The sequence below is a fragment of the Columba livia genome, chromosome 1 (assembly GCF_036013475.1).
Source record: "Columba livia isolate bColLiv1 breed racing homer chromosome 1, bColLiv1.pat.W.v2, whole genome shotgun sequence".
NCBI classification, from domain to species: Eukaryota; Metazoa; Chordata; class Aves; order Columbiformes; family Columbidae; genus Columba; species Columba livia.
This window is the reverse complement of record NC_088602.1, coordinates 184,887,978-184,911,474: the sequence shown is the minus strand read 5'-3', so window position 1 is coordinate 184,911,474 and position 23,497 is coordinate 184,887,978. Positions and strand designations below refer to the sequence as shown.

The 23,497-nt window shown below is 37.5% G+C and overlaps 1 protein-coding gene and 1 long non-coding RNA gene across 3 annotated transcripts in view; both read left to right on the top strand.

Annotated features, from left to right (window-relative positions):
* The window catches only part of LOC135578215 (uncharacterized), a 61,957-nt gene extending 43,107 nt beyond the window's left edge, over positions 1-18,850 (top strand). The window contains exon 2 of the long non-coding RNA XR_010469564.1: positions 78-18,850. This is a non-coding gene — a long non-coding RNA (uncharacterized LOC135578215). The remainder of the gene's footprint in view (positions 1-77) is intronic.
* Positions 18,851-20,449: 1,599 nt separating this feature from the next.
* TFEC (transcription factor EC) overlaps positions 20,450-23,497 on the top strand; it is a 75,637-nt gene continuing 72,589 nt past the window's right edge. For both annotated transcript variants that reach the window (XM_065048782.1, XM_021288262.2), the window contains exon 1: positions 20,450-23,478. In XM_065048782.1, the coding sequence (XP_064904854.1) occupies positions 23,452-23,478 (27 nt within the window). In that variant the 5' untranslated portion in view covers positions 20,450-23,451. The remainder of the gene's footprint in view (positions 23,479-23,497) is intronic.

Below are 23,497 nucleotides of genomic sequence, written 5' to 3'. Positions count from 1 at the left end.
TATTTTTTTTTTTCAATAGTAGAGGTACATTGTTCAAGAAATTAAATTGCTGCTTCTATTTTGTGTGTGTTTTATAGTGATTTTTTCAGCTCTGCTAATAGTGGCAAGGGAAGAAATAAAGCAATGCTGCAGGCACTGACTGGACTACAATTTCAGCTCAGAGGAAAGCTACAGGATCAAGAGTGGACAGACAAGCACTCTCAAGAAGAAGCCCATGCACACTATTCACAGTGTCATATGCCAGTTCCACAGTATCCTGGGTTCAATGGATTTTTTCCGGTGGGAGCACACTTTTCATCAGACAAAGCTCCAGCAATCTCAGAGGTACCTGTATTACCGCCAGATATTTACAAAGCAGATTGCTGATCACTGTGTTATCTGCAGAAAGCTATTCTTAATTGTAACATATTGAGCTTGTTTTGAAGTGCACGTAAATGAAATCCAGGTGGGAGGTGTGGGGTTAACCTGTTGGAGTTAACATGGTCTAAAAAAATATGTAGGGCTCAAATAAGCAAGTGATAGAGTGTTACCTAACTAGGTCTTGTTCCCATTCTGCCCCAAAACATAAGCGTTAAACCATTAATTTTAGGATCAACTCTCTAACCATCTGGGGTGACAATTTACACTCCACCTTCCCTTTGGATAGTGCAATGTCTCTGGAGTTTTCTTTCCACACCATGCTGTAATTCCAGGCAGCAGACAGGCTGAGGTCCAGCTGGCAGGGAGCAGGAACAGGGCTCAGCAGCTCCATGTCTGCTCCCTTACCCTGTGACAGAACAGGCAGCTTCCCATGACATGGGGAGAGAGGACGCTGCCTTGTGGTAAGTCTATGTCTGGCAGATGTGTTCTTGACATCAGCCATTTGAGAATACAGTTTTTTTCATGCACTGCTGTTGGCAGCCTGAGGTGGTCCTGGACTGAGGTCTGGTCTCCAAGCTCCAAGGACAAGCGATGGGGCACTGGTTTGGTACAGTGGCCACAGTGTTTGGTACAATATCGCAAAGGCTGCCCAGTCTTTGGCATCAGCAGGGCCTGGGCAGGGATGCAGAACAGCCCTTTGTCAGTCATACCATCTCTTGCAAGCCTTGCAAGAATGGATGCTATAAAACCATCATAGAACAGATCAGATGATGCCACCATATTTCTATCTGTTGAAAAGGGAAGTAACTGTGGTATTTCAGATACCACATGGTGGCAGCTGTTGATAAAGGCTGATGTTAATTTGGTGTTCATTTTTAAAGCTGAAGAATGATTAATTGCAGTGAATGGAGCAGCCAGATAGCCGTTACAGAGGTGTTACATCAAGAATGTTCTGATAGCTTGGTATCTGATGCACTGACTCTTTCTTTCTCATTTAGCATTGGTAAGGAAAATAAAAAGATAAGTAGAGATTCAGCTGCTATCCAAACTCTGAATCCAACAATGAATATTTTAAACCTTTCTTTGGCTGCTAATGAACTTTCCCTCCAGTTCTTGCCACTCCCTTTCTCTTCTGGGCTCCCTTCACTCTTCTGTTCCTCCAGTACTCCTCACTCTAGCCTGGGGAAAAGAAGTTTGAGAAAAATAATAAAGTTTTTATTTATTCCTTACAGCTTTTCTGCCCCTGTGGGCATTTGTCTGCCTGTCTGGCTAATGTGCTGTAATGAATCTGCTCTCTGCCACACACACATGTATCATCCTATCAATCAGTGAGAGGAAATGCTGAGTATGGTGAGCGCTAACAAGCACTCAGAGGGGTCAGTATACCAGTGCACTACAGTGGCAAGCTACTTTCCCTACAGGCTGCTTTAATTGGGGGAGCATAAATGAGAAAGCATATGGCTGGCACCATGTCCTCTTGCCAATCTCCCCACTTTGGCAAAATGACTCTCTTTGCTTTGATTTTTTCAGGGCAGTGCTGACCCTCTTATGGCTCCTGCTGGAAGGCAAATCCCTTCCAACTCTTTGGAAGTCTCTGGGTTAACTGGGGCAAATGGAGATGCTGGAGGAGCTCACTTGCAGGGGCTGGTGTGTAATCAAAGGTTGCTGAAGAACCTGTAGGGAGAACACTTCTTTGCAGGTTGGAAATCACCAGAAGTGGGAAAAGGTGGAGAAAAATTAAGGAGGGGGCTGAGGAAAAGTAAAGCAAGGGGAGTGATGGCACAGAGAAATGGTGAAGGAAATGGGAGAGAAGGAAACTGGAAGGGCTGAGGGAAAATGGTGAGAAACCCAACGAGAGGAAAAGAATAAAGACGTAATTACAAAAAAGATGTGGAAAGTCATATATTAATATTACTGGAGAGAAATACTAGAAGTAGAAAAAAAAAGAGAAAGCTAAAAATTTTGCTCTGCAGAAGTCAGGGCGGACAAGAAGCAACATCTCCAAAAGGTCTCAAAGAAGATCAGGTTACCAGAGGGATTTTTCAAAGGCAGGTTTCAGGTTTTAGACAAGAAATCATGCCCAACCCATAATTAAATAGCAGTGTTTTAAGTTATATTCCTATACGCAGGTTGACTTCTAGACATGATTTCTTTTTACCCGTTTGTGGGCTGCCAGCATGCCATTAAGGACTGATTGTCATTGCTCTGTAATAAGACTTATGATTGAGTAAATTTTCTACTGGAGGCTTCACAGCAAAGCCAATATGTCTTTTGTTGTCTGTCTGAAAGGTGAAAAGGGATTTACTAGGAAGAATGGAGGAATTGTAAATTTCTGCAGGATTATAAAGTCTAAGGTGGGAATTTGGGGTTAACAGCATGAAAGGACAGATCACTACGCCTTTCTGAAAATCCCATGTTTTCTTTGCATGGACTGAAGTTCTGGTTTTGATAGGTGTAATGCATTTACATGGCAGTCAAATGATAAAAATATCTTAAAGCAGTTTTTCATTGCTCAGAATGAGAACTAATGAGGAAGCCATTTTGAGTGAAGCGCTGTCCTAAAATACAATTGAGAACACAGTTTTTGAGATCAAGGATTTGGAAAGGTAGCAAGAAAGGGTTAATTTGGTGGTTTAGAAAAGCAGTAGCAAAGGCTTAGGAAAGAGAATTCAAAGTCTGATATTCATGCTGAGGCCTCTTTTTGTGATGCAAAACCTGGATCTAGATTAATTTCTATGTTGATCAAGGAGAGTCACCTGTACTCCCCAAGAAGGCAGGTTAACCTATAGAAAGAGCAGAAGACATAAAAGAGCTGTTAGATTTTCTCCTGTAGTAATTGTAAGCCCTATAAATGAAGAAACATTGGCTTTAGCAAACATCTGGATTGGAAATTTTGAAAGAAAATGCAGAGGAAAGTAGGATGCCATTTATGACTCAAAAAATGTGACTTCTGCTCTTGAATGAGTGCCTGATGAGGTACTGAGCAACATGTGGTGAGAAGTTCCGTCCTTCCATCAGTGAGCAAACGACAGGTTCCTACTCTCTGTGCTTATGCCCTGCTGCCCTTTTCTCAGGACTGTTCCAGTATCTTAGTCAATGTTTAGCTTAGACAATGACTAGAAACACACTTTGAAGGAAAATTTGTTTTCTTTAGGAATGGCTTTCATCAAATGTTAGTGCTGGAAATTTTAGTTTTCTATTATTCAAGGAATCAATCAAAGCAAATGTATTATTTAACATTTCAGGTTTCCAGTTATCTAGTTCCTTCTCTCATCCTTAAATGGATACGTTTGAGTGGAGGTTAAATTATTTAATATATATATTCCTTTTCCAGCCTCTCCTTCTCCGTGGCATGCTGTTTGGCTGTCATTGTTGGACTGTGTATTCGCAAGTTCAGGATTGTGTATGTCCTTTGTAAAGACCATTGGCAAATTTTAGGTAAAAAGAACAATAGTATATTATAAGAATTACAATTGGTAAAACCAGAAATACTCATTAAAATACAAAAATTCAAAACAAGAACTCTTCCCTGGTGAGAAGGTGTTATGACTGGAAGAACTCTGTTGTTATGGCAATATTTTAAAAGAGTGAACAGTTTGTTCATCATAAATAGCAAAAGAATGGCTGATATAGGACTTGCTCAACAAAGAACAAAAGAAAGATGAATGTGGCTTGTGTAAAACTGATTCTGTCAAACTAACTTTGTGTTTTGATGCAATTTCAAGTTTGTTGATAGAGGTAAGAGTGTTAATATAATATAGTCAGAATTATTCAAGGTGTTTGATTAGTATCCATGGCAAATTAACTTTCCATGCGATAATTGCATTAATTAACTAAATAACTTGCAGATGTAAAAATGGATTTGGAAGTAGGGGATCATTACTGATTTCAGCATAGTCCTTTGGAGTAGCACAAGAGTAAGTTCTTGGTCCAGTGCTACATGAATGTATCATGAACTACTGAAAACAGTTTACACGTTTAAGTGACTTCTTTGCTGAAGAAGCAGAAAAGAGTGTACAAAAATTCCACCAGTATGAAAGAGCATGAGCTTTTCAAATTGTCAAACTGTGTGTGTAACTGAAAAATGTGTATTTTATTAAGAAATACGAAAAATGCAGAAAATGAAAAGCTCTGTCAGGCCATAACAAGATGGAGTACTTTATCCTGGGAACCTGTAACTTTGTCAAAGACTTGGGAGTCAGAGACCTTGATAAATTTAAAATGAGCTGCCAGAGCAGCATTGCAGCAAAATAATTAATCAAATGTGTATATCTAAACATGTAAACAAATAAATAAATAAATATTGCTTTAATAGGACCAGGAATACTGCTGTACCTGTGTATTTGGGGCTGGTCTGACCATTACTGGATTCTGTGTCAAGTCAGATCTCCCCAGATCTAGTAAGAAGGTAAGGACTAGGCAAAGAGTCCAGAAAATTATTGAAGTGTGAAAATACATGAATTATCATAAAAGAGTTGAGGAATACCATCTGTTTAACTAATGTAAAATGAACTTTAAAGGTGACCTGCAGAAAACACATCAATAGCTGTAGAGACACCAAAATGCTGAGAATAGGCTCTCCAACACCCACAGCAGAGGTGTGCAGGGGACAGTGGCTGGCAGTTGAAACTGGAGTCCCTGGATAAGAGTCTTTTCACCTGATTTCAGGCATCTGCAAGGTAGGTATTTGACAAATACTTTTCCAATAGCTCCCAGTGAGGCCAGAGTGATTCTTGACTGCATATACTGAGAAAAGCTCTGCAAAAGGGTCTATCTGTTAACCATTTTAAAATCCCCACCGTACTACAATCATCTAGATGAGTGGCTAGGGAGAAAAATACTATTGCAGTGACCTGGTACACTGAGAAAGCTTGGAGGTAAGCTTCTCCAAAACATGTCTATAAATGGCTACATTTATTTTGGAAAGAGTTGTTTTAAAGCTGCTGGGGCTTAATTTCAATAGTTACTATTTTAGAAACTTTCTGTAGGTAAATTTTTTTATTTAAAACCAGAATAAGTCCGGTTCAGACATTGTCACGTAGGAAGTCATAGCTTTTTCACACTATTCTGAAAGTCACAAATACCTGTTATACTTAAAAGTCCTGGATTGCCTGGCCTTATATTTCCTGTGTAGGGAGTCTCATTTACCCTGTACCTGCTACGCTGACATCTTTCCAGTTCCTTTTTTTATGTCGTCTGTTAGTTGCAGTGACTCCCCCTGTTTCATACAGCAGTGCAAACACTTCCCGTAGCCTGTTTCATTTTTGGTGGCTAAGTATATACTTTGATAGATTTTGATAGATTAGGAAACAGTATAAAAGGGAGAAAAGGATGGCAGTGTCTTACTACTCCCACAAATATACATAATTTGAAAGCATGAAGACGCACTATATGTTCAAGAACATCCTTTTTGGATCCAGGTATATATCTCATCTGCCTCTGTAGGTTCTGTGACACCATCTTGGGGCTTTGCCACACATCTCCTGTGTAAATGAAGTATTAGCAGCACACAGGAATACAAAGATACTTAAGCCAGAATAGACCAGCCACCCATACAGCTCAATAATCTGTTTCAGAATCCTTCTTTGGGATCTTCCCTATCTCTGAAACAAGTGTCTAAATCTGAACGAGATGCTTTAGCACCTTTTTGTGGGCAGTGGAGCAAGCGTGCCCTTTTAAGACCCCATTTATCTGCCTTATCTTGGGTGTTTACTTTCAAGTAAGATGGATTGAACCCTCAAAGTGCCCTTTTTCTTCCTGTTGACTGAAAAAAGTCTAGATAATTAGCTTGGATGTAGACATCTTCATTTTCTCACACATGTAAAGTCAAATGATTTCCACCTCTATGTCTTTTGCTTCAGAGAAAGGATGAAAGTCTCAAACCTTCTTGCTTCCACTTTAAAATTAGCTTATGAGCTGATGCTTGAGGGTTAAAATTTAATTTTGTGTCAAATTACCACAAGTAATTAAGGTTATTATGCTTTTAAAGTCTTCCTGAACTGTTTGCTGGAGCAGTTTCTAGCAGCACAGTTGTGTTCACTTAATTCAGATAGATTGTTTCACAGCAGTCATTTGAAATATGCTGCTTTTCAGTTTTATGGACTATAATGTACTATTTTAATGTAATACTTACATTTATTGATATTAATAAAATAATTAGATTGATATTGATATTTATATCATGAAAAAGAGTATATAGAGAAGAAGAAAGGTAGAAATGAGGTGATGGTGTTCAGAAATAAGAGGGAAATGGGAAATGGAATGGAGAGCAAAATATTTTTTTGAAGATCTGGAAAGAGGAGGAGCAGAATAGAGAGGAAAAAATACGGGTAAGTGGGAAAAAAATAGAGACATCTGTGTAGGATCCTCAGGCTCACTCATTATTTTGTAGACTTTTAGAATCTCTCTTCTTCTCCTTTTTAAACTTCACAGACTTCTTCTTTTTAACCTTACGGTGTGTAAAGTCCACAGTTTCTATTCTTCTTCCCATATACCTCATCACTTTTTGTCATTTTTTTAGACCTTTTATTTTTGCTATGTCTATTCTTGCACACACCTCTTCACATCTGAGTACAGCTGTTGACCTACTTCTGTGTGATAATTCCCATAGCATGGGAAACACTGATGTCGCTGCTACTGAGAGTAAGTTCAGTAGGTCCATCACCTTCATCAGTTGAAGAAAGCATTAATGCTGGATCAAAATTTGATTTTTGACTCAAAATTAGAATCACAGGTAACAATTCTCTGAGGTCCTGAAGCTGTCTACTATTAGGATGGTTCAGTCTAAAATGTATTGTATTTCTTTGTATGAAGGAGGCCAAGTGTGGAAGAGAGGTGTCAGAAGAGAAGTGGTCATGCTTTTATCATAGGATCTTTTGATTTCTTCCCCTGTATTCTCAGCTCAGGGCTCTGAGAAGTCTGTCCACACTTGCACATTTAAGTGTGTCCAGGACATATCCAGGCAGTGATCCTCTCCGCACCTCTTAGGAAGGTACTTGTCACAGTTTTAGCCTATGCCAACTACTGCTCTCCCTCAATGAGGTTTGGCAGTTACAAGGTCCTGGGACAGTTCATAATTGACATTTTGGAAATAGTCATGTTCTTGTGATTGGTAAAGCATTTACTGACAAAAATATGGGCTCTTCCATGACTTCTGGGCTCAGTGCCCACTGCCATTCCCAAGCATATAAATTTTACGAAGAAAATGATACCTTGAGAGTCCTGTAAATCCTCTCTTTTTACAGCCATGTGCAGTTCAGTGTACATTTCAAGATGGGTGGTGCAAAAAGGGGCAGAACCCATTTGCAAGGAGGGATAAACAGGTGTGTTGTTGTTGTTTTTCCATGGGGAATCTTAACAGGTCCCAACTGGATTCACAAAGGTTTTGTAATTTTAAAGTACGGAACGGTAGCGCAAAGGCTGCTGGCCTTACGTGGAGAGTGTGCAGGCTTTTTCAGTGTTAATGAAAGGAGACTCAATTTCTTGTCACAGAGAAAATTAATTAGCTCCACAGACTTGCAAAGCAGATCAGCATTTTTTGAAATTCTAGCCCAGGATTAACAGCATAACAGGCCTCTCAGCTTCCTGTTGACTTCAGTAGAAAGGTAAGAACAATGATGGAAGTTAGGAGTCTGATATAAGTCTATACTTGACAGTCATGCTATTCCTGAACTGACAAATGGCAGCCAAGCAAGTAGTAGTCAAGCTGAAGGGTCACTAGGGAAAAAAGAGCTTTGAAACAGTAGTGCTACTCTCTATGACAAGGACTATAGTAATTGAATTTTGAAGAGACCTGCCTGTTCAGATATTAAGAATTATACACTATATTAGTAATTACATAACAGATGATACTAATGATTCTTATGCAAGTGTTTGTTAAACCTGTAATTCAGATTTAATGAATAACCAATGACCTTTTTTACAAGAAGGAAACCCACACTTCATTTGTAAGATTAATCTTATTTAGAGCAAAAATTCTCCCTCTGTATAGCTGACAATATTCAGCCTAAATTAGCATCTGTTGAAGTGAGCAGTTGAGCTTCATCTGACATTTATTAGGACAAAGGTATAAAGGCTGTGCTGTGGCACTACCATTTAATTGTCAGGGCAATTAGTTGCCACTTTGGATATCAGAATTGTCACTGAGTTACAAAAAAAAATTAAGGGAAGAAGCTGTTGGTTGTTATGAAGACCCAGATGAAATGGTTTCCTTTTTAACTGGAAATTATGTCTGAATTTTATACTGCTCATAAAACCGAGAATCTGATGGCATAGACTGGACCCGGGCATAACAAGAAAAAGTTAATAATTTTAACAGTGGTTGGTCTACTTGTGACTTCAAACCAACTCTGACTTTTATAAAAAATGTATAAATTACTGGATGCTAGGGGCAAAGTCCCTGTAGTGTTTATGATTCCCTTACCTCCCTAGAAAACTCAGGATTATTTATTTTCTTTTAAACTGTATTAATATATTAATAATAAAAGACTTTGTGTCCTCATGCATTATTCTGTGAGTCTTAGTTCATTTTCTCTGCAGTTTACGTAGATCTCCTTAAGCAAATCAGATGTGCAAGTTGTCCAACAGTTTGACTCTTATCTCTTACTACAAGAGCTTTCTTATTTTGAAAAATATTCATATAGTTACATTCTTTCAACATACAAGTAAACTAGCCATTGCAGGGGAGACTACCCTTCAACTGCCCCCTTTTATTGGTCTCTTTGTTCTCAAATGGTTTCTAAATATCTTCGCAATCAACTGTTGCTTATGTGTCATGTAAAGTTAACATGGCAGAGCCAGAAAAAATCTGGCATGGAAATGGGAGTCCATTTAGCTCAAGGGTCTGATCACAAGTGCAGTGTCTGGAAGCCTGTACTCTGGCAGCTTGTACAATGGCTGGCCTTTAGATTAATATAGGAATGCAGAGCTACAAGTCCCTTAATCTTCATAAAGAATGACAACCATTCCTAAATGGCTGAAGTCTCTGTGTTTTGTGTTTATTCTTTCCTTCTCCTTTCTTCATCAAAGTGGGATTTATCAGTTCTGATTTTGTCCCGATCAACCTCTACAGTCTTTTTCATGTGTTGGTTACTTCTGTAGCTGGACAGATCTGAGAAGGTGATTCTCTTTGTTATGAAGGAGACATTTTAAATCAAACTCTAGAAAGAAGATAGCGAAATTTTTGCTTTGGTGTTCCAGAGACCTCTGGGGTATGCTGTCATCCAGCTGTGTAGAGGGAGAATTTTGCTATTTCAGCTGCCATTTACCAGCCCTGGAATGGTGGTAATGCATCTCACATATTCATTCAAAATTATTTACAGCCATCCTCAAAAGTCCAGTATGATTTTACCGTAAGGCAGATGATCTTGTCTAATTAAGTGGCCTGTCTACTTTCTGCGCAGTGCTGACAAGGTTAAGTTCATTTAAAGCTGTATTATAATTGAATTAGCTTCTGTACATTATTTTCTGAGCAAAGACCTAGGACCTGTGGAGGCCAGCACTTCAAAACTTAGGAAAGTAATACTTTTCCAGAGGCACAACATTAAAAACATCTGCTACAAAAAAGTGACTGAATCTTTGCAATTTAGAGATCAATTGATTTCAGGTTAGCTTATTTTGTTGGAGTGAGAGGCAAAGAGATTGAAATGAATGAAAACTCCAGATAGCCTATACAAGTAGTTGAAATCAGACTGCAATAGTGTCAAGATGCCATAATTCATCTGTGATTATCTGCAGTCCAGCAAAACAACAGAGGTGAAGCCAATCTGATTCATGACATAGTACACTTCTTGCTTATTTTGAAGGCTTGGAGCTGAACAGGCCATTTTCTTGGTACTCTGGAGTGCTGCAATAAGTAGCCCATACGAGCTATCTCTCTGTATCTCCGCCATGGTCTTTCTGCTCTTTTTATTGCCAACTCTGTTTGCTCTAAACCCTTGTTGATATCTGGCATGTTGTGATCCTGACTACACCATCTATTCTCATACTTATCACCATTATATCCACTCCCGTGAAAATTTTTTATTAGTGAACTTAAATACGAAGTGGTCTTTGCCCTCCTGGGTATATCAGCTTTATCCATGAAAGTACTACTCTTTCTTTTATTTCATGGAATTCTTATCTGTCATAATATTAGGGCCAGCTTTTGGAAATATGAAACCACTGATGCTCATTTCTAAATCTATGTACCATCTTCTTGTACTTTTTTGAAAAAGGGTATTTAGTCATTCTCTGGTATTTCTTGAAGTGCATTTTTCCAGAAATAAGGCACATGGTTGCTGTCAACAAAAACCTGTAGCAATCTTGGGGTTGTTTTCTCTACGAGTTGGAAGGAAAAAAAAATACATGTGTCTTTTGCATCTGTCCTAACTCACAGCCGGTTCTGGATCTTTTAGCTATACTTCAAATGTCCTGCTGTATGAGCTTTTGATGAGTAAAACATGATGTGAACCTTTCATATTTGCCTCTGAGGAAAAGATAGAAACAGCTCTTTATATCTGAGGTTTGATTTGACAGGGAATTTTAGGACATTTCAATTTTATATCAGAAGTAAAATGTACTCCCTAAACCACAAAACATATTTGGTTTGGGCCATTGTATCATACACTGTAGAGGCAGATACTCAAAATTCAGTGAAAATGAAGTGATTCATTGCCCATCAAATGCAAATACAAAATAAACCACAAAGAATTCACCATCAATAAAGTAAGACAAGAATTCTCTTCCACAAATTCAGTTGTCTGATAGTCAAATCTGTAGTACAGAAACATAGGCTTAGTCTCCATGACAGTTTTCACTTATAAATGGGCACATTTATCCTTTCTCAAGAGACAGTTATTTGAATGCAATAATAAGTGAGACTGCTTAAAATCCACAAAACTGAGAACTATAAAAAGTTAGCAATGGAGAAAAGTGTAACAGACATAAATGGCCTTGGTGCTCTTCAAAAGACAATACCTCTTGTGAATGGCAGCAACTTTTTCTAGTGTCCATAAACCTAAAGGAAGAAAATATAGTGTTACGCTACATCCATGATCATTTTCAAGGCAATGCAACTTGCAGAGGTTGTCAAGAAAGCCCAAAATCCCCACAACCCCCACACCTCTAGCATTCCACATTCCACTTATTTCACTCAGGGCTGCATATTTATTTTGAGATTAATTTGGTACATGTAGTGTACATTTGCCGAGTTTTTTTTCCTATTTAAATCTTCAGTTCCAAAGCTATGTTTTAATCCTATTACTGCTAATTGAGTGAAGTCTGCAGTCTTTTTGAGTTAGGTGAAGTTCAAGTTGTAATTGGTATCAAAGAAAGGCATAATGCGAGAACTGAATATTAATGTTTAACTCTTGCCATTTTATTATTTCCACTTGAAAATCACAGCAGTGGTTAAAAGACCTTTTTATGAGTTCATGGGGGTAGTGAATTGGAGACTATGGGATGAGATTTTTCATTCATGCAGCAAGATTAACAAAAATTGCTTTGTAAGAAGTGTAAATGAAATATTATACTGGTGCCCAGTAGTACTGGTTATAGCTACAGGTCTCTGAGTATTTCCATTATGAAATTTTGCCTGTAGGTTAAGTAGCCGCACTGTAAAATTTTGCTCAAGGCTAACACAGCATACAAGATTCTAACCCAGGACATATTTTGTTTCAAATCTTCTATTTAGTCTTCTGCAGATAACTGGAAAGTGTGTCAGTTTTGGATGACGTTTTGTATTTGAGTACTTTTTAAATGACTGTGATTTTAAAGCAGAATGTCTCATAAGATACACACACAATCATTGATTAATTGCTTGTGACTGAAAATAAGGACAAAGACCACACAGGACAAAGACCACCCCTTTGATTTCAGATCCCTAAACAAGTACATTTGTTTGCCTAAAATAAGTTATTCAAAGAGAAAAATGGTTAATTTGTTCAAAGGCCAAAGAAATTAAAATAAAAATGGCCATTGACTTGGTGGTTTAGGAAAGAACTTTTAGCACCTGATTAAAGAATATTTAGAAAACAAGTTAATGAAGACTTTATGTAAGTAATATTTTCCTTTATTATTCTGATTTTTTTCATTGGGAATTACAGGCTCCTTCTTCAATCATATCCACAGTGCACATTTACAATTATACCCTTAGGACTGCTATAATCAATTATTTGAGATCAAACTTGATAGAGACCACAACACAGGAATCATTCCAGCAGCATAGTAGTAGCAACTGTATTTCTCAGAACTGTATCTTGCTGAAATCTCATGAGAACCAGAAAAAAAATTGCCTGAAAGGAAGAAAAATGATAAAAAAATAATGCTGGAAGTCAGAGTAAACAAACAAAGTGATGAAAACATGGGAAGGAAGCAAAAAAGAGATTAAAAATTAGGCAGAGAGAAAAATACTGAAAACAGCAGAGCAAAAAGAACACAGCTTGAAATATTGTATCTCCACCATTCACTTTACATTAGATGTGACAGAATGTGATAATTGTTGCTTATTTTTTCTCTTGAAATTGTTGTTCATCATAAAAACATTGCAGATAGTCTCAACAAGTGTATAACTAACCATGGTAGCAAAGCTGGTTCCAGAGTGAGATGTTTGATTCTAAACACCTTTTCTGTGTACTGTGATTTCAGACTGATGTACATATAATCAAAGCTTGGTTGGTCTATTCACACACACCATTTTTGCCATTAATATTTTATGTTAATTTACTGCAGAGTTTGTTGCATTGAAAAACTAGCAAAATTGGCCCCCCAACTGGAGTCCATACAGGTCTAGTAACTTTGTGAGGTGCATTAATATGACTGTAGTCATAGACAATTTTTTTTTTTAATATGATATTATGAAACTAAAACTAGATTGGAACCACACAATAAATATAAGCTTTTAAGCTTGGATTATACCTTCCATTAGTGATGTTACAAATCATGGACATATTTCTAAAGGAGAACAGACTCCACATTTTCTTCATATCTAAACCATAAATAATTGAAATGTATCCTGATGTTTTAATATTGAAAGAGGCAGATTACAGTTAGAGGCCGAAGGGTGTGAATAATTAAAAATAGGTTGTACTAGGTCTTGAGATAAGCTATGGTATCTAACACATAGAGAATGAAAAAAAAAAAATTGAATGTTGCTACAACAAATTCCAACTGACTTAGTGACAATTTTGCCCTGAAAATGCCTTGAAATATTTGTCTTGAAAAATCCAGTGTGGCTGAATACAAATAAACAGTGTCACCCACTTCATGCTACTGAAAAACATGGATTTTGTGGCTTAAGCGATAATATTAATAGTTAAGACATTTCATAGGGTGTGCTTGAAGTATCATCCAGTTCATCCAAGCTCCAAACTTAGTTGTGTCTCTAGATTTTTCCTTTAGTTAGTAGAAATGCCAACAACATTAGAATATGAACATTCAGTTCATACCTTTTGGGGACTGGGGCTCATTGCCTCCAGCATCCTTTTGTATCTGTTTAAGTTAAGTGATTTTCTGGCCCCTACTGACATTTTGACAACATCATATAAATTTTAAAGTTTCACCTCCCACTGTCTCACTGTGAGGCAGGTGTCACATTTTACAGGTGAAAATTTAAGATGCAGAGACACAAATTCAGCTCCTCATAGTGCAAGGCTTAGCTTCCACAAATACTTAAATGGATCCAGCTTTTTAGTCATGTCATTAATAGGTGTCTAATCAAAGTTAGCTGTCCAAGTCTCCCTCTGTGATGAATGTTAAGAGACAGGCATCTCCAGAGAAATAAAAAAAAAAAAAAAAAAAAAAAATTCCACCTTTATATAAAATCTCTCAGAGGTATGTGAAGGTGATTCACTTTCTGGGGGTCTTTTCTCTTGCTATTGTCCAAAAGACAGACTTTTTCTTAGCTTAGACTAGAAAACTATCTCTCAGAGATGAATGTTACTTGTCATGAATGCTCAAAATTATCCAGGGACCCATGTTCAGGTAGGAAATTGCACCAGACTCTTTGAAGTCTTTGTGTAGCAGGTAACCACTGAGCCATTCTTCTTGCAACCCAGATGATCTTCCTCCAGAGACTCAGTCCACTTCGCTTACATCCAACTGAAGCACAAAGTCTTTTCTTCCCTTCAAGTCAGTAGCACGTACTTCATCCTTTCACAGCAGGATCAGCACCTATTACAACAAATGCTGCTCCACAAATGACTGTGGGATGCTAATGGTCATATTTTAAGACAGTAATATGGTCAGCTTTCTGACCTGCTTGACAGTATGTTCATCGTACAGCCTTTTGCTCCTCTGGTGCTGACCACTGGTAGAAGTAGGACAAGATGAACTTGTAAATGTGACGTCTTCCAATATATAACACAAAATATTTAATGTTAAATGCTGTGTGTTATTCATCTGGAGTATTCACAATGTGAAAAGTTTTCCACAGTAGTTCTGCAATAAAACAAATGTAACTTCCCTGCAGGCTGGCTAAGAATTGGCACCTGCAAACTGGAAGACCTGGGACCAATTCCAAAACCCGCTGAAAACGATATGACTTTATTGAGCTTTATGTTGAGTCTACAGAAGCAGCATTTTTAGAGTTACAAGAAGCAGCATTCTGTGTTCAAAAAGAAAATAACTCTGAAATATTTTGAAAGCATTCCAGCCAGTGATACTTTCAGGAGACTTGGTCTGATCAGACACTCTGCCGATTTGCATTTAAATCATTATTAAAAAAACTCGGTATGGAAGTTATTATTTTGGATCACAAGTAACAAAACTTAAGGGGAATCCAGCTCTTTAAAGCCCTGTGTCTGGGTGAATAAAATTGAACACACAGAAAATGAAAAAAAACCCCAAACAAATCTGTGAAACTTTTCTGTTCTCTTATTTGAAATCTTTATACCAGGTCAGGTGCACAGGGCTATTTTAAGCACACTTTCTACTACAAGAAGTGCTGATGACATTTCAGAAGCAGTTCCCCCACTGGTGTGCTACAGTTAATGGGCCACTCTTGAGATAACAGCAGTAGTGCTTCTAAAAATGTGATGATCCTCTGCAAATAGAAACCTCTTTCTCTGCATTATGCCCACTGAATCAAAAAACAATACTAAAACACTTCTCTGTGGAACACAGATTTGGCAGAAATAAAGCTTAACTGGACTTTATTCTCAAAAATGACGAAATTAAAAGAGAATCTACTAGAAGGGGTAGGCTCTTGCCAATCATTTTTTCTCCTTATTAGATATTACCCAACATATAAATATATGTATCACTCCCTCCATGTATATATGTATCTGTTTAAAATATATTCTAAATGTGTGTATGAATATGTGGAAGTGTATATAAAAGTCAAAAGCTGTGAGAGATGAACCATTGTCATACGCTGCCATAAATATACATTAGAGTCCCCAGATCTCTGCTCCTTAAGAGTCTAATCTCTGGCTGTTCCCAATGGATCAACAGTTTTATTACAGAAATTCCCTCAAACATAGCACCTGGTAGGCAAACAAACAAGTAACATATGACTTCTGTTAAGGTGGTTGAAATACAGTATGTACTACATTCAGATTTTTATTTAAATTAAAAAAAAAAAAAAAAAAAGCAAGTGGCTAGAATGGAACCACTGGTTATTGTTGCAGTACATATTAAACATTAAACTCACAGATCAAAGCCTAGATAAGGTACATTAAGTTGAGATTCTCAAAAATGTCTACATGACTTAGAAATGCGGTCTCTATGACTTCAGTTAATTAAGGAGTGCCAAATTATGCAGCAAACAGGTGAATATATAATTTTCTTCAATGGTAATACTAAATCTCTCTGGTGTGTCAACAACATTCATGTGGTTAACCTGAATTACATTACAATTTTTTTTTCTACGCTTTGTTCTTTCACAGTTGGAAGATGAAAACGGATTTTCTTTATAGCTCTATGAAGTTCCTCTAGATATAAGCATATTCTTAGTTTCTTATGGAGTTTCCTTGCTGTCATTGTTGTCCATATGCAGCCATTTGGTTCACTGCTTTTCTTCGCAGCTCTTAAGTTCATCATGCATGTTAGGTCTTTCAGAAAGTATTTCTGACATACTGAAAAGGGAATTTTCTCAGGTGAAGTATTGAACAGTGCTCTTCAAGACCAACAAATATAATAAACATCTTTAATGCATTATGTTTCAGTAAGAAAATCACTATAATTTCAATTATTAGATGTTAGTTAGCAACTAGATCACACATGACACAGACAGTATATTTGAACAAATGTTAATATTTCAAAAACTTCATAGTTAGTGTAGATTGATTCCTAGCAGATGTTAAAGGTGTGTGTGTTTTCTTTCCTTTTTTTTTTTTTTTTTTTCTCTCATGTATTTTTAATAACAGTGTTTTCTGCATCAGATTTGTGGCTTTGAATCATGTGTTTGGATGTTTGTTTGTTTGGTTTTTCTTTTTTTTCTCCTATACATGCCCCTTGCCTAATGCATTTTCTGCCTCTTCTGATTGTTATTTGCTACATATCAAAACAACTGAAGTTATATTTTCAACCTTATATCTTCATACCTTTCAGTTAATGTTAACATTAGAGAGTTGTTCCACAAGAATTATTCACATCATGAGAAAACACAGTGTTTTTTCAAAATAATAGTATTTGATTAAAGAGTTTTATTATTTCTGTATTGTTTCATTTTCATATTGTTGCAGATATGTGATCTTGTAGCTTGTATGTTTTCTGGGATTCAAAGGATACTGTAGTGACTTTATAACTTCTCTGGAATAGGTTGAGAGTTTTGTATGTTTGGTGGAGACCTCTAAAATTTCTATAAAATCAGATTAAATAAATATATTTGGTTTTCTATTTTCTAAGGAAGTGTACTATTAAACTTCAGCTTTTCTTCTGCTATCTCTCATGGGTATGAAGTCTCTGGTGCTTCTTGAGGTTGTGTTGTATTAAACAAATAAGAAACTTTCGAACAGGCCTCATAGTGAAGCAGTGTTCAGTGAGGCTTGGTTTCAAAGTGGCATCCATCACTTTCCCAAGGTAGCACTATTGGATCATTTTTAGGACAACTTTCAAAAGAAATGTGGCGTTTTTTGATGGTCATTGCCATCTGTTTGCTCATCACCAACCTTTCTTTCCTCCCACATCAATAGTTCTTGAACCTGCAAGGGAATTTCAACAGAAGTGCCTCGAAGTGTCATGGAGATCCACAGGTGGGTAGGGAAAAAAACCATAAATTGTACAACAGAGAAAGAAAACTCTAATGACTCTGTGGAGTTGTAAGCAAGGGGCTGTGCATAGCCTGTTGGGCTCAAGTGGGACTCTGGATCAGGAGCCCATGTGCTGCAAGCCCCCTTCCCACCATTGGAAGGTGCAGTGCAGTGATCATGAGGAACAATCCAAAACAGGCTAACTAGGAGTCCTGGCATAGAAAGCTTAAAAGGAAATAAAACAGAAATCCATGGGAAACAGCACTGTATCAGTTTAGTTATTCATGGACAAGCTTGTTAATATGCAACATTGAAATTATATTATGTATATGTGACAATGTCATGAGGGACAACTGCTACATTTTATTTATCATATTTCTTCAGCTCACATTCATTTTGAGGCTCATCGTCTGTGTCTATTTTTGTACTGCAGGTTGTTAAGGTAGTGTAACAAACCAATGCTTTTTACTGGTGTGTTGAATTTTGAACCAGGCTTTGTATTTAGTTGCTATGCTTACAGTGTTCCACATGTGAAAATAGACACCTTTTCCTCTGAAAGCTTGAGCTGCCTCATTTACTTCATCAGAGTCCTGTGCAGTGCAAAAAGTTCATGCAAAATGTATAGTAATAAAATTATTGTTATTATTATTATCCAGACAAAGTTCCTAATCAATGACAATAATTTAAAAGCAAAATGGTAGGCTTTTGCCACTGTTTAAATTAAATATACTAGTCATTAACTAAGAGAGAGGATCTAAAAATAAGATGCAATTGCCAGGGAAAAAGCTCAATTTCTGAATCGCGTTACTGAAAGAAGAAAGATGCATTAATGTGATGAGTTTCAGAACCATATAATATTCTTGTTGTATATACCAGAGAGGTAACTTTGGACTGCAGCATTATAAATGAATTTAAGAAGAAGTTAGATATAACCCTTAAAGTATCTTATTTATTTTATTACTGAGAAGATATTTGTTTCTGCTTTGGAAAACCAGAAGGTTTTAGCCCAATGATGCTCAGTTCATACAAGGTTCAGATACTCATGCTTAAGTTCACCAGGGCAACATAATTTATATACAGTTAAGAATCTAGCTGAGAATAACTTGGACTTCTTTTCTGAGCAATTTTGTTGCTTTGTGCTTTTCTTCAAGTTCAAATCAATTGCTCTTGTAGACAATCAACCATTGTTTCTCTTCTCTTCTCTTCTCTTCTCTTCTCTTCTCTTCTCTTCTCTTCTCTTCTCTTCTCTTCTCTTCTCTTCTCTTCTCTTCTCTTCTCTTCTCTTCTCTTCTCTTCTCTTCTCTTCTCTTCTCTTCTCTTCTCTTCTCTTCTCTTCTCTTCTCTTCTCTTCTCTTCTCTTCTCTCCCTCTCCCTCTCCCTCTCCCTCTCCCTCTCCCTCTCCCTCTCCCTCTCCCTCTCCCTCTCCCTCTCCCTCTCCCTCTCCCTCTCCCTCTCCCTCTCCCTCTCCCTCTCCTCTCCTCTTTTCCATATCTAGTGCAAGTCCATCTTATATTGTGGCTCTTGGAAGCCGTTTATTAATCTGTTCTTATTTAGGAGTTAAATATTAATCTATAAGATGTAATAAGCCATGGCAATTTCCATTCTTCCTGATTATTCAGGGAGGAAATAATTTACATTTTGTACTGCTTTATTTATAGAGAAAGGAGTCTAGGAGACTTCCAAACTTAGCTACAACATGTGAGATAAGACTTCCGAAAGATCTCTGCCCTGGGCTGCTCCTGTGGAAGTTGTAAGGAATTGCTATTGACCTCAGCAACAGAGCACTTTTAGAAGCCTCAGCTGTGACTGAGAGCTCATAGTCAGAAGTTATCGGATAACAGATTAGTGCCCCAGTGTGAAAAGAATTACACAGACATAGTGAACCACTTCCTTAAGGGCCTTAGATCTAAAAAGGACTTTCTTGACAGAAAGGATATCTTAGACTTCTAAAGTCTCAATGTCAAATCCAGCAATACAGGAAAAAATGGAGAGAATAACAGTAATCATCCAATGCAGATACTTAAGTTGTATGTTTGTTTAAGTACTGCTTGCAACACCTTACTTTTCTACGTTAAAAAAGTAGTTGGAGCTATATCCAAACTAAAGAACTGTTATCTGAAATAAAGAACTGCTCTCAGCTCTGGGGCTCATTTCAAGGAGTGAGGCTGGGGGTTACGGAAGATTCTGAAATATTCCTGTAACAATAAAATCTTCCTTAAAAACTAGAATTGTGTGCAAAGAATTTTTTTATTGGATCCTTCTGTGTAGGAAAGTGATATTTAGAAATTTAGAAGACTGAGGTATAGAATTTATTGAATGCACAAAATCTGCAAATTCTCTACTACCTTGCCCCAGAGTGGGTTATTTCATCCCAGTTTTAAATGCTGTGATATGGTTCAAGAGAGTGGGGCATCAACCTGTGCAGTCAGGTGCCCCCACAGCTGAGCGTTGTGTGATATTACCTTAATTTAGCAGCGAGGTAAATAGTAATGTGTTTTTCAAGTGAGAGAGGAGAAACTAGTGGGAGAAAGCAGCCAAATGCTGAGCTGTGGATAGTCTTCTGTGAACAGCTATCTGAGGCTGGATCCCAGAGGTCCTCCCAGCCTCCTCGACCAGGTGAAGGTATTTCTCAGCACAGCTGCTGATAACACAATATATGGTGGCTCCCTCTCTTCCATGGTATATTCACCATTATCAAGGGATTCAGAAATCGCAGGCTAGATTTTCCAAAACCAATTCTGGCAGTTTGGATTTCGCATCAGTCTCTATCTCTTTTAAGAAATAATTCTTTGGGAATATTTTAACCTTTTGAATTTTTAACTTTGGAGTATCACAAGCCCAACTTTGCACCATTGACTCAAGGTACTTTTCTACTTTAGAGTTAGATAACGTTCCCCTATTTCTAAAAACTATCTTCATTTTCAGATATTGAAAGATTCCTGTTCTTTGAAGAAAAATGACTTGATATCTGGTTTACCTGAATTATATATTAATAAAACAGAAACCTTTCATTCAGTCTATTTAATGAGGAAAAAAAAGTCAAGTCATGGAGTGTGAAAGATCTGTATTTTATGCATGGACACAACTGTGAAAAAATAGATTACTTCACAGAACTCTTCGGTTTTTAGTTTTGATGCTAAGGTAGCTTTAGAAACCAAGTTTGATATCAGACACTTAATAAGTATGAATTAACGGATGGTCAGTGTTTCATTAGGTCAGTCAACAGGCCAGTCTAAGAAGAGAGGTCAGAGATAGAATTTTGTTTAGACTAACAGAAATATTTTGCACACCATTCGCCTGAAGATGGAGCTTGAGTGGTTCTGAATATATATATAAAACATAACTCGTTTCACAGAACTATGTTTAATAACTTTCTTTTTGGACTTTGTATAGGGAGAGAGGCACCACCTTAAGCTTATTTAGATTCTTGTGGCAGAAAAATGAAATCTATAAACAAACTTTCTTTCTTTAATCTTCCTCAACTACCCTATGCTCCTGGGTGTTTTACAGATTCTTATATAAGACTCCTGTAATTATTGAACTGTTCTTTTGACCTGGTTGCTTGAAGGATATTGGATTTCTGTTATCTGTGAATGGAGATTAGCAGTGAGATCACCTGAAGTGCTAAAACACTGCTAATTTTTTAAAGGGATTTGTTATAAAATCCCCCTTTTTTTTTTTTTTTTTTTTCTTACCTTGGTCTTCAGTATTCACGTTTAACTCATTGCAATATCTGTTCAGTGTAATTCCAGGATGACATTGCCTGGGTAAAATATTTCTAAGCACTTCAATGTCTGCAGTGCCATGTTATAAACTAACTGGTATCTCTGGAAAACAATAATTACATAGTTGGATAATTACTTAGGTATCTAATATTATGATTTAAAATAATAAGAGCATGCTCTCTGTGGCTCATGTTTTCTGCTATTTTTTCAGTGGCCACTTTCTTAAAGGACCTCTTGTCTGTGCATACTAGTGGCCACTTTCTTAAAGGACCTCTTGTCTGTGCATACTGAATCTCTGAGTACTCTCTGAGGTCCTAGTTTCACCTCTTTTCTTTAGCTTCCAGCTTTTCAGGTAAAGCCATTTATTTCACTGTTCCCAGCCAAATGGCAGTAACTATGAGGACCTAAAATTGCAGACATTGCCTGCACTGCAAGTACTTAAAAGCAGGATAGACATAATTGTGAATAGGCATAGTTCTAATCGTGCCCCTTCTGATTTGTGTCCTCTCATCCCAAATTATGAATTTTCTAGGGTTGTAGGAGCAGGAAGCCCATCCTGAATACTGTGTTCAGTTTTGGGCAGCTCATCATAAGAAAGACATTGAGGTGCTGGAGACAGTTCAGAGGAGGGTGATGAGGCTGGTGAGGGGCCTGGAACACAAGTCTTATGAGGAGTGGTTGAGGAAGTTGGGGCTGTTTAGCCTGGAGAAAAAGAGGTTGTGGGGAGACCTTATGGCTCTCTGCAGCTACCTGAAAGGAGGTTGTAGCATAGAGTGTGTTGGTCTCCTCTCCCAAGTAGCAAGGGATAGGACAAGAGGAAATGACCTCAAGTTGTGCCAGGGGAGGTTTAGATTGGATATTAAGAAAAAATTCTTCACAGAAAGTGTTGTCAGGCATTGGAACAGGCTTCCCAGGGAAGTGGTGGAGTCACCATCCCTGGAGGAGTTTAAAAGGCGTTTAGATGAGGTTCTTAGGGACACAGTTTAGTGACAGAGTTAGGTTATGGTTGGACTCGATGATCCTGAGTGTCTCTTCCAAACGAAATGATTAGTGGCCAAACCCAGGAAACAGACATTTTCTTTCTCATCCTGGGTGAAAATGAAGAGACTCCTAAGTGCTCATTTTCTGGACTTGGAAGCCCATGAACAGTTACTGAGTGTGCAAACAGGAGCCTGGGCTTTGACCTCACAGAACAGAAAGTTTTTGCTTCCCTTTTTCGTATTATCATGGTTACAATTTATTCCTTTTTTTTTTTTTTTGTTATGAAATTTTCAACATGGAAGCGTTCTAGCACTAATATCAAAGAAATATGATATTTTCCTTTTGTTAACTACAAGACTATTACTAGAAATTGTCTCTCAAGATATAAAGAGACACCTACCTCTCAATTCAGCAAAGGTCCTTTCTGACAAAAAGAATGAGGAGGAGTAGGGAGAGGAAAAGTTAAATGTCATAAAATAATTCTCATTTCTACACATGTAATAAAAGTACTAGACACTATGCTTGTAAATAAAGAGGCAAGCATGTAGGAGAGAAAACAGGGTTGCTAAGGCCAGTGACCTTCATAAAGAATGAAGAAGACAATTGTAAAACATTATCTGTCCAGTTCACAAATCTTCTTCAACCTCTGTTGTGCAAGCCTGAGTGAAAATATTTTAGGCAAAGCTTTAAAAGAACCTGGAGGACTGTACAAAAATGCCAAGAATTGGATTAATTGGCATAATACAAGGTGGCTGGGCACAGTTGGGGAAAGTGTCAGTGTAGGGAGAATCCCCACCAAGTAAGACTGTCTGTGCAATTAGCTATCTGAACTCTAACCCTTCCAGAATAATTAATGAATAACAGAGGGGATCAAGACAAAGACACAAAGTGATTTGGTGGGTGCTAGCAAGTAATACATCAAAGAATGCTGGTAATTGGCCCTGTGGCTTTCATTCTTTGCCCTATTTCTTTCAATTCATTGACTCAAAATAATGGGTTCAGGTTCATTATCAACAGGTTTTAGCTGCAAGAGCACAACACTTCAACAAAGCAATGATTGTAGCAGTGCTGGTGGTGAAGTAAAAAGTTGTAGACTGTAGCACACTCCCTTGAAAGGGAAAGTAGCAGCATAGTCATAGGCTTTGTCTTACATGAAACAGTTGGTATTCACGAATTTGCTCTGAGTTTTCTAAGACTTGGTGTTCACTGAGGTTACAATGCTGGAATACAGTTGGTATGGGCAGGTATGTATAACTCCACTTC